At 37.7% G+C, this 12363-nt stretch overlaps 1 protein-coding gene across 1 annotated transcript in view; it reads left to right on the top strand.

Annotated features, from left to right (window-relative positions):
• Positions 1-226: 226 nt before the first annotated feature.
• Positions 227-12363, top strand: part of SLC15A2 (solute carrier family 15 member 2) — an 88394-nt gene continuing 76257 nt past the window's right edge. The window contains exons 1-5 of the mRNA XM_015818918.1: positions 227-339; positions 5359-5446; positions 7459-7600; positions 7963-8055; positions 10985-11084. Coding sequence (XP_015674404.1) covers positions 235-339; positions 5359-5446; positions 7459-7600; positions 7963-8055; positions 10985-11084 — 528 coding nt within the window. The 5' untranslated portion in view covers positions 227-234. The remainder of the gene's footprint in view (positions 340-5358; positions 5447-7458; positions 7601-7962; positions 8056-10984; positions 11085-12363) is intronic.

Genomic DNA, 12363 nt, shown 5'->3' with positions numbered 1-12363 from the left:
CCTGTGATTTTGCCGATTTAAGGACTGTTTGCTCCATTCAAATCAATTTTGCTCTCGCCCTTCAAAGTAACATCATCTGCCTGCCTCAGCCTGACAGAAAGGTGCACAATCAGGGTTAACATAAAACTGAACTAAACTCCAAACCACATAGTTGGAAATCTTCCCAGCCAACTCAGTGTGACAGCAAGGAGTTATATGAGACAGATTTTTTTAAAAAAGAGAACAATAAAGAGGATGGACCTCTCGGAGAAAGGAGACCCTAAAAAGGCTTTATTTCTTTCTGTTTCTGCAGGATCCGATCCTCCAAAAAGTGTTAGTCCTCCTGAGAAAATATCTCCGGTATGTATCTGCAGAGCTTTGTTTTCATTATTTCTTTTAACTTCATGAAAGCATCTGTTATTTCTGTCGCTGCTGTGTCCTGGTCTCAAAATTGCCTAGAATTGATATTAGCTTTAAAAATTTGGAATGAAACGTTTCCTTGATTAATCTATTAAAAAGTAAGTTTTTTTTTTTTTTTTAAAAAAAGTGAAGGTGGGGAAATAGAACTGGTGGCTTCTTTGGAATAATCGCTCTGCTGCCAAAAATTGCACTCTAGGAATTTGCATTGTAGACATTTTCAGTTGGGAAATGCATTCCAAGAATTTTCCTTTTTTGAAGTATAAAATAGATCTAGAGGGGAAGTTGATGAGATCCTAAGTCATCATGCAGTGTATTTCAACAGTGGAAATTTCAGCCCCAAACAGCTGCACTACAGTGGTATTTTAAGTTAGTGCTACGTTCATATTTTTGCTGCTGTCTGTAATGGTGTTTGGTTTTTGAGGTTGAATTTTCAGACCTTCCTAGACCCTGATTATGAAAAATGAATGGATTTATTCTTGAGGGTATATTTGTATTAGTCTTGATCCAGCACCAGTAATTTGATATTGTGCCTTCAGGTAGTGAAAGAGCAATTTATGGAAGCGTCTTCTAACCTGAACATTTGGAGGATATGAAGATGGAGAAGACTAATTTATAAACAGCTGCAAGAAGGAGAAAGAGAGCAGAACTGCAGTTATGGAATGACGATTCCCCAGTAAAATAAGATAACTATATAAAGGAGATTTCCTTCTCAAACAACAGAGAACCTTTAAAGAAACAGATAAAATAAATGTTAAATAGATTTGTAAAAGGCAAAAAGATTGAAAAGAGACAGGGTATTGTTGCAGATAGAGAAGAAGGAATAACCTGGTTGACTTCAAGCTTAATTAAAATGGGATGCAGTTCTCAGTGAAAGTTTATAGGCTGAAGTAGTATAGCAGGGAACCATTCTGCTTCTCAATTAAAAACATTAATAACATTTAAAAATTGTAATATTTTAAAGGAAAAGAAAATGGTAGGCACAGAAGCATTCTCATGCCAAGGAGTTTTTAATTGTTCTGAGAAATGCAAATAACTCCTAAATGAGTGCTTCTCGGAGGAAACCGGTCTTATGTAAGAAATGAGTAATTTTACCTATTCATTGCATATGCAAATGAATATTTTGAAAAGCCCTTTAATTTAAAACTTAATCAGATCAAGCCTTTTCATTCCGTGTAGTTTGTTACTTGCACATTTATGGATTAATGGAGGGAAGCATTAAATCAGTCATTGGTGTGAATATATGGATCAATGCTGGAATTATCTCAAAGAATAGATAATCAAGTGTTTGTACTGCTTTTCCTAAGAGCAATATCCATGGTCTGTTGAAGGAGGCCATAAACTAAGAATAATTGCATTACAGAAACAATATTTAACTGCTATTTTTCTCACGTTCAAGTTTTCCCTCTAATTCTCTTTATGAATGAGAGACTGCAACTTTAAGCACATCCATACATGCATGTAAGAACATTTGTGAATAAAGTCCAATATATGTAATGGTTGAATGGCAGGTGAGATTTCTTATAAATTTTTAGCAGTTATGAAATGCTCTGAAACAAAAAAAATGTACTGCTTTTTTTTTTTTTTACTTCTATGTTGTACTTGAAAACTATGCCAGGTGTGATTATTCCATAAAAAAGGTATGCCAGAGGAACTAGTGGAAATATAAAATGGACAAGCTAAGAAACTGCAGTCTTTCAGGGTGGCAAGCAAAATCAGAGAACAATTCCATACCAGAATCATAAGAGTGCCCTTTGCAAATTAATAAAGCAAAAGTAATTTTGAACCAAGTATACAATAATGTTCTGGATTATTAGGATTTTTTTCTCAGTTATTAGAAGTGTGTCTTCTGTATTTAATCTGTAACCATAATCTGAGCTAAGAGAAAGCAATGCCCGAAAAGGGACTTCAAAGTGGAAAAAAAGTGGCTGAAGGATATATAAAGCACCCTTCCTACAGCTTCTTTACCAACCCATATTTTTTCTTTATACGAAAAACTTGTAATTGGACTTTGAAACATAATTGCTTTATGGAGCTGTATCCTCATCTGAGGTATGAACGCTCTGCTTGATTAGGAAACATCCATTCAATTTGTCAGTCCAGTTTTTATTTTCAGTTCTATTTTTCATGCTCTGTAAATCCCAATGTCATCCTGAACCTCATGGTTCATGCATTATAGTTAATACGTTTTGTAAGCTAAAGCTAAAATGGATGGCCATGTCCCAAAAGGAGTATACATGTAAAATAGAAATTGAATAAACGATACAAAAATTGGAAATAAATGCTAAACAAATCAAGCTTTTCCATGGTGCAGGAGGAGCATCTGCATATTTGGGGGGGGGAGTTGATGAACTAAAGGTGTTATTCTTCATATGATGTTAGCAATGATTCAAATCTTAGCTATAAAGGATGCTCTTGACCATCAACTAGAATAATACTTTGTCTACATCTCACCTGCCAGAACAGTATGATAGCATTGGGACCATTAATGACTGAAAGCCAGTCCATGTAGAAAAGACAGCACAATAACACATGTGTGACTATGTCACCCAGTTGCCAGAGGCACATTCATTCTTGACCTGGAATGTTGTTATATCTCTCTTCTAATTTTATTGAAGGCAAAGCATTGATACCCATAAAAAAACTTCTTCAGTGACTGTAAAGGGTGTATTGTCTTCTTATATGTCAGCGTACTGTGTGTAAGCAAAGCTGTGAGGATTTTCAGGTTGAAATAATAATATTATTATTCAGTTAATTTTTTAAAAGATGAAATGAGCCCTAATAGGATACAAAATGGGTGTTAGGGTTCAGCAGCTAGCTGTGGTATGAAACAATCTTAACACTGGATTCATCCAGTTTTAATAGCACAATAATATGCAGCCTATAACACAAACAGTCTTTATAGATGCTCTAATGAATGTGTGTAGAAGAGAGTGACTTAGTAGCATCCAATTCCAGCCTTTGAATCTTCATCATTTAACTTGTATGCAACTGATATGGAAAATAGGAATGGGTAGGAAATATCTTTCATTTCTATTTCACTGCAGACTCGCTCAATTCACATCCCCCAAATTAACCTATGAAGCAAAACTCAATTATATTTTGATAGGATATGCAATACAGTACTCCAGCCATAAAACTTGTGCACACTTTATTGAACAGAATATATGATAGTACACTATCTGGTTGGAAATTAGTTCCTGAAATATTTATATTGGAAAAATTTGTATACAAATGGCATGTATGAGAAATGCATAATACATATGCTTGTGTGTGCGTGTGTGTGTGTACATTAATATGTTTGTAAACTGGTGGGAAAACAGGGTAAAAAGAGCCTAAGATGAGAAAGGAAAAAAACAAACAACTTGCAATGGACAGATTTGTCAATCCATAATGGAGAGCTTGTATCAACCTGCGTAGGAGTCCTTTTGTGTATGTTCAAGATCTCTAATCCTCCCCTCACTTGCCAACCAGTTTTCCGGAATGCGTAGAAAGAATCAGATGGGCATGTACATTGTATATTTTGGCATTCTCTATGTACAATCAAATCCATGTAGGTTGAAACACTGCTTTGATACTATAAATCACCTTCCCCAACTGCCCCATTTCCCTGTTCCTTCAGGGAAGTGTCCTTGAGTGACTTTAACAGGCCTACCTGTATTGCCTCAGGAGCTTTTTGTTAACATTCAAACCTGAACTTAAAAAATCACAATTTGTAAATGTGTATCTGAACTCCCATTTAAATAACCCCTCTGTTGTGTTTTCGGTTCGCTAGCAATTGACGCAGACGCATGGTGAAAACAACAAACTCTTTATTACACACTCCTACAACCAAGCAAGCAGCAAAAGGCACGCAGGCCTTTTATAGTGCCTGAAACCCAGACAGTGTGAACCAATAGAAATTTACCCTTTTTCGCGCCTTGCATGCGCACAAGGCTGGTGCCACTCTGTCTGATCCTGGGCAGCTTTTGGGATTGCCCGGGACCATTTGCAACAATTCTGAGCCTGCTGTCAGCTCTTGCAGGCTCAGGACACAACACCCTCCATGGCAGACTCATCCCTTATTGGCACTGGAAGACTGAAGCTTTCTCCATGTCAAATAGGTTTTTCTCTCTCTTTGCAGGATCTAATGCCCCTGCATGTCATGGGATAGCACTGCAAAAATGTTGTAGAAGTGGACTAGGAAAAGTGCCAGTCTGCTTTGTTTTCTTACAGTGCAGTGAAGCCTTACAAATATGAGGACAAAAATGAAGGCTGGACTGTGAAAATAATAATGTGACCATTATGTACTTAAGCATGTGGCTGGCCTTTGGTGTGTGATTCTCGGATCCTCCTGACACTGAAATTGTTAGGTTCCTGTTTCCCATATTTTCTCTGCTGACACAATTACTCTGCACATGCTGGAGGAAGAAAAATAACACCCCATGTGGGGATTTGTTTCTAGATTACACCAAGAGCCCAGATTAGTCACAGACATTTTATAGAAACCTGTGGACATTCACTAAGCTCATCCGTCACCCCCCAAAAAATGTTTTGCCTTTATATATTTGCATTCTATTCTATTCTATTCTATTCTATTCTATTCTATTCTATTCTATTCTATTCTATTCTATTTGTATATATGTCTGTGTGTGTGTGTGTGTGTGTGTGCATACGCCTATATACACACACAAACATATGTAATATTTATATAATATTTTCAAGATTCTTAAATTCTATTTAACATTCACTTAATGTGTTGAACTTCACTATTTGAAGCATGACTTTACTGACCTTTTAAGTGTTTCCTTGAACACTTCCTTGTTTCTTCACAGACATACCTGTCTTTTTCATTTTGTTGTACAAATAGATGTTTCGGTTTCAAAACCTGCTTTCTGTGAGCACCATTGTATCAACTGTGCAAATGATCAAGTGACGTGTATACAATACATAACCCAACCTCTTTCTGCTCGGCTTCTTTAGAGAATATGTGGCACCCACTATCCTCTCAGCATCGCTTTCATTGTAGTGAATGAATTTTGTGAGCGCTTCTCCTACTATGGAATGAAAGGTAGGTTTTTACAGCCTTTTTCTCAGGAAAAGTCAGATGCTTTTTCCATTTATTTAGGTGGAAGAAAGGCAGAAAGAAATTGATGGCTGGAATTGGGGAAAAAGCGTTTTGCTTGATTTCTCACCCAAGATCTCAGTCAGATTTATAAATCTTAATGGTCTGTGCTAAATGCAAATGCTAATGTGATAGACAGAAGGATCATAAATATAGAATGCTGGCGGCAAAATAAAGGTTGTTTTAAAGAATGTTCTGCAGAAGATGGGAACAGAACTGAAGTCTGAGGAAGAAACTGTTGGCCTAGCCAGACTTTCTCAACCATGACATTTTCCAGATGTAGGGCATTCAATTCCCAGAAGTCTTCAGCCATCATATTATTGCTCAGAATCCTGGGCATGAAAATCCACTTATCTAGTGCTACCAGATCTAGATTGCAAAAATGCAGATGACTACCAGATGGTTAAAAGGCATTAGAATTTTCTATATTTGTTTGCTCTCATCTAGTGGTTGTCCGGAGAGTCCAAAAATGGATGACCCATCACACATCTGGAAGGATGCCTGGACTGAGAAGCCATCTTAATAACTAATTTCTCCAACTTTTCTCCTGTGGTAGGCCCTATGAGTTTATCTCTGGGATGATGGTCAACATTCAGAAAGGCCATTTTGTTCATCATTCTATTTTTCTGCCACTGATAAACTTTGTTTCTTCTGTTACTGTTAAAGGCACAAAGCTATTATCAAGTGGCAATAGATAGAGAATCATAGACATAACCCTGGAGAAAGACTGTGGCAGTTAGAAAAACATGATTTCAGTGCAGGAAAGAAAGAAAATCTCAGAAACAAACTTGAATGGCATCTGATGTAACTCTTTTTGATGTAAGACGAATGGAGGGACAATGATGTCAGATTTTCAAGATTCTGTTACTATTGCTTATATCAATAGAGTTCTATTGTTTCTTGTAGCATCTGTTTGCTGATGTGGTGTTCCTGAAAGGGATAATATAATACTACCAACAACCTACTACAGTATTATAAACTGGACCTAAATACTATCATACATTTTGGAGGCCTGGATGGATATAGAAAGGGAAAATCCACTTTCAGAAATATGCCTCCCTGTGTTTTATGGGTAGTATCAGTTAAGAGCCCAGGGCAGAGATGTGGAGAAGCTATGGTCATTCAGAATACTCTGGTGACATTAAGAAGCACTGCTTCATAGAAAATTGGATGTGGCACCTTGTTTATGAACTTGGGCTCTCAGGAACACTTAGGACTTTCGCTTCTGTACTAGTCTCCTTGCTAAACTGCAGTACTCCTGCCTGAACTCCTTGAATGTGACCAGATAGGTGGTGGAGTTCCTCAGGCTTAAGACTGGGAATTTCCAAATAGACTATACAATGTGCTCTATGTGGGCACTATCCTTGAAGAACATCCAGAAGCTGCAACTGGTTTAGAATGCATTGACATCAGCAATTATGGATGGACCTCAATATGCCCCTGTTGCATCTCTGTTCCATGAGATGAACTGACTTCAGTGTGGTTTCAAGTGCAAATCAAGGTGCTAGTTGTCATCTATCATACCTTTCATGTCACAGGGCCAAGTTTTGTTTGTTGTACTAAATCAGAGAAGTTTGCTTTGACTTCCAGATAAAGAAAGTCATCTAGTGGGATCCAGAAAGTAGACCATTTCTGTCACAATGTGGCAGAAATTTGGAATCCCATACCCTTTAGATTGACTCTGACCTTAACCAGCTTTTCAGAAAGCTCTAAATATTTGGATGTGGCTTGAAGGTCAACTAGTTGTTCAAAGCCAACGAGGTCTTACCTTATTATTGATTGAGTCTTATCCTTAGAGGCCTTTTATACTGTTATTCATTTATGTTTACTTTGTATTATGTTTTTGTGTATGGTTAGCCTCACAGAGTCACTTCAACAACATGGTCCGTTATATAAAATACCTCAATAAATATTTGTGATATCCATTATTTTTATTGTTGTTGTGTTTCTTCCCACAGCTGTCTTGACTTTGTATTTTCTCTACTTCTTGCATTGGGATGAAACAACTTCCACATCTGTATACCATGCTTTCTCAAGTTTGTGTTACTTCACACCAGTCATTGGTGCCTTCATTGCTGACTCCTGGCTGGGAAAGTACAAGTAAGAATGAAATACGCTGTCTACTGCATATAGACTTTACCTTTCTTATAGGTTAACCCATTTGTATTGTCAGGAACAATTCAGAGGAATGCGGGATCCATAACCAGGGAAGAGAAATTGCGAATCTTAAGAGGAACCATAGTGCTTTACCTCACTTTTCTGTTCAGCAATAGCTTTTCCCCCCAACACGTACAAGAGCAACAAAGAAAGAAGAGTTGTAATTTTGGTAGATATCCCAGCAGCAGAAAAATGCTTGTCTCTTCCCTATCAGGAACCACAGACATGTATTTGGCTTTCTGATTATAAATGCACCTGTCTTTGGCTGATAAGGTTTACCCACTTTTTCTTCTTTTCCTCCACAGAACAATCATTTATCTCTCCATTGTTTACGTTATTGGGCACGTGATCAAATCAGTTGGGGCAATGCCAAATGTGGGAAACCAGATTGCTCATGTGTAAGTAATGAAGAAATGGGCCTGCTGTGTTTTGATAATGTTACTATTAATTAGCTTGTATTAATGAGCAGTGCATTCAAATGCACCTTGTTGTGAGCATTATGTGACTCTGTCGGAACTTTTTGTTATCTGGGCACAATGAGTTTTATCCCTGTCATGTCTGGATATCATAGCCTTGACAGCTTCCAGTGCCTACTTTTTGAAGATCTGATAGTCTTGATTCTTAGGGTGAAAGATTTCTTCCAGACTAACCTTCATGTGTTTCAGTGGTAAGAGCACTGCTTGGAGTTCACCACTCAGCCGCTGATTAGTCTCTATATATGACTGAGGGGCCCTTGAACATCGCTATTCAGCATGATAAGGGGATTTTGTTTACTATTTCAGAGGAAATACATACAAATATAAAGTGTTTTCAAGTGTGTTCATTTCTCAGAAATGAAGAGTCTGTGCAGTCACCTTAGAATCCTATAAATTCAATTTTGTAATGTTGCTGCAAAATCAGTCGTGTTATAATCAGGTTGCCTCTAAATATTTTGACTATAATTCACCTAATCTCTTGCCATTGGCCATTTTGGCTGGGATTGATAGAAACTGAAGGCCAAAGTTCTTGGACACACCAGGAAGCTTAATACTATTTGAGTTGGAAAAATCATGCAAGGAGCTTTGTTCGTGCATTTGATGAAAAATCATAAACATGGAAAATTATATTAAAATTAAATAATGTTGCTCTTTATGTGATGTGAAGTGCAAATTTTATCATGGAGATCATGATTTGGCTGGTGGTATATGGCATAAAGTGCCATACAGGCCAACTTTTGATTATTTCTAGTTGGAACCTATATAATCCCAAGACAACATAAAAAGTATTTTCCATAAATGTTTGAATTGGCTAAATTCAAAATGAATTAAAGAATGCTAGGTGACCTAGGTGTGGAATCACAAAGTTCAATATCTCCTGGAATAAAAAAAATTACCTAAAAAGAAAGTAACAATGCTTAAAAAACTGAGGAAAAATGTTATTTCTGGTATATTGTACTTGGTCTCAAGAGACATGGGTTTGCAGTCATGAGGAATTCATAGTCCTAAGGGAACTGATTTACTCCAACCCAAATCTCAACCACCTCGGATCTTGCCATCTTAGTTTCATCAACATGCCACACTCCTCTGTAGAAGTTATTTTCATTCAGGAATACATTTTTTGAGTAAAACAAGGGACTGCAATAATAAGGCAATAGAAAACCTCAAATGACACAAAAGACAGCTTGGGCAGCTTTTGTTTCCTCAGAAGTATTATTTCCCAAATTAATTCATTATTCAAGGAAACATAAGAAACAATCAATCAATTACTATCACATTTATTTGATACAATTGTTTTGTATTTTGTAATTTTTAATTGTCTACACTCTACACCAGTGATGGCAAACCTTTTAGAGACCGAGTGCTGAAAACTGCCCTGCCCCCGCCCACAGGGCCACCTCCATGGCCCGCCACAGCAGATCACCCAGGCAGCCTTGCAGCACCATGGCAGCCACACTCTCCACCCTGCGCAGCATTTGCGCGCGATGGGGTGCGAGGGCGGAGTCTTGTCCCTACTGCCTGGCTGCCATGTCCTTGGCTGCGCTGCTCTGCACAGGTTGCACCTGGGAGCGACTCTCCTCCGGGGGTCTGCTGGTGAGGAGGGGGCTATGGGGGAAGGTGGGGCTGGGGCAATGGTGCATGTGCCCACAGAGAGGGCTCTGAGTGGTGCCTCTGGCACGCGTGCCATAGGTTCGTCACCACTGCTCTACACTATCCAGATGGTTTCAGTTATTGGGCAGTTTAGCATACAAAAATAGTGCTAAAAATAAATTAAATAGCAATAAACTTCAGCTTTCCAAAGGTTGCATAAAGAAATAAAATTTATACAACTTCCTTAAACTCATTGAAAAGCGCATCTTTCTTAACAACTGTGTTCCATAGTCTTATTCCAGAATGATTAAGTGTGATTTTGCTGCACCGGGCTGAGGAATTTATTTGCATTTCATATGTGATAGTGGGAGGCAAATTCCAGATGATCTAGTCCCAGATTCAGTTTCAAGTCCCAACAACCATTCTTCTAGAATGTTGAAACACCATCAATATTGCTCTTGAATATAGTATACATATTAGTACTGGTACATAATATTTGGGGGCATTTGTTAGCACCTCTGCTCCATCAGCATTGCCAGAGCAGATGTCTTGTTCACAACCTGTCTCCACCCCCACCAATACAGTGCTAAGTGGGCTTCAATGGTGATACATTATAACAGCCAGCCTTTTCTTTGCATACCTTTGAGAGAATGTGTGCACTTAATGCCAAACATAGCATAAAAGTCAAATAGTTGTTAGATCATGGTCTATTGCTGCAAAGTTTGCACTGGGAAAACCTATTCACTGGGAAGAGATATAAGAAAGCTGGTTCTGCCACTTTCACTTTTTAATAGAAAAATTTCTCCTACTGTCATTAGCTGGTAATGACATCATAATGAGTCATAAACTGAGTCTACACCTCAAGAACTTACAAATGAATGGAATAGCTCAGTGCCATGATACAAAAGGCAATAAGCTACAGATCCATCCAAAATTGTGATCTCATTTCAACTTCTTTTCTGGCATGTTTTTGAGACTAAAGACTTATAAAGCATTACTGATCCATCTTATAAGACTTTACTGATCCAACTTGATTTTTTCTCATTTTGTTGGCTAAAAGTCCATTGGATAGAAATGGGAAAGGATAACCTTCTTGCATGATTCCTATTGCAGGATTTGGGCATACTGCTTAACAGTCCTCACTAACATGATTCAAAAGACTCTGTTATAGAGTTAGCAGCTCTACCCCCCCCCTCCAAGACTTCCCCTGTTCTACCCCCAAGTCTTTTTATGGTGCTGAGATTTTCATCCTTATTTGAAGGATTTTGTCAATGACGGGCCTGTCTCTGATTGCTCTTGGAACGGGAGGAATCAAACCATGTGTGGCAGCATTCGGTGGAGACCAGTTTGAAGACCAGCATGTAAGAACTGTGTTTCTTTTCTTCCATGTCATTTCTTTATCTTTATGTGACATTATATGTATTTTACATATATTTTTTTGCAATGAAATGATCAATGGACTAGAGTCCCCATATCAAGAGTAGTTTGGGATGTTCTTTTAGAAACATTTTCTCATCCTCCTTTTGTATGTGCAAAGTTACAAAAGCAAATGTCTTATTCAGTCTTGATGTCTTGTTCATAGATAAATAATAGATAGATAAACAAATACCTTACATTCCTATCTAGCCCATTATTGGACAAAACAGGTAGCAATTCTACCACTACTCCAGGTAGCTACCTCTCTAAGAGAAGGGAAGATGGCTGAATTTAAAACAAGGAAGAGTAGACAGAAAGATCATATCAATACAGACAAAAATTCCTGTGCAATTCCCACTTTTTTCATCTTGTGAATTTAGGTTGCCAATTCCAGCAGAAATAAGTCTTGGGGATTCACCAAAAAGTATATTTGCTTGATACTGTTAGGTGTACATATATGTATGTGCAAATGTACTTGCCAGAATATATATTCCAAACAAAGGCAGGGCAACATAAATAAATACATGAATAAAATAAGGTACCTAATTATATAATGAAATCATTTCCCCACCTTTGTATATCAACCATTCTTTCTCTTATAGATAGAAACCCAAAAGGGTGCTCAGTCTTCTAAGAAAAATAGCAAAACATAATAAGTAATAAAAAAAGCAGACTGGAGATGGGGGTAAGGTTAAGGAGTAATTCCTCTTGGAAAGAGTAAAAAGAGAAAGGAAGACAAAGGGGAAGGAACGAAACTAGTTGGAGATGAACAGAGGCATCTTCAACAATTGAACCACCAGTCAGTCAACTCTTCTACTTAAAATGGGAGAGGAAAAGTATTACATCCTTTCCATTAGACAGGAGAATATTTTGAGCAAGCCCTCACCTAAAAAATCATCATTATAGCATCAGGATTCATTAAATTTCTCCCTGTAGAACTTCAGTTGCCAAATAACTTGGCAATCCAAGTGTTTACATTCCATTCCAAAAATCTGTATGCTTGGCTCTTCAACAGAGGGCCTTTTCTCTAAATTATTTTTGCTAGCCTTTCCTTTAAGCATTAGCTCCTTCACCATTATTGAGGGAAAGCTTAAAATAGTATCTGCACTCCTGACTATTTCTTACATAGCATGTGTATTAAACTCATATGATGATAACCTAAGCCAGTAAGTATTGTGGTCTCCTATGAGGAGATGAAGCCAATCCTCTGGATTTGTCTTTACT

This window comes from Protobothrops mucrosquamatus, unplaced genomic scaffold (assembly GCF_001527695.2).
Source record: "Protobothrops mucrosquamatus isolate PMUCROS unplaced genomic scaffold, P.Mucros_1.0 scaffold822, whole genome shotgun sequence".
NCBI classification, from domain to species: domain Eukaryota; kingdom Metazoa; phylum Chordata; class Lepidosauria; order Squamata; family Viperidae; genus Protobothrops; species Protobothrops mucrosquamatus.
The sequence above is the reverse complement of the archived record's forward strand: the minus strand, read 5'-3'. Positions and strand labels throughout refer to the sequence as shown.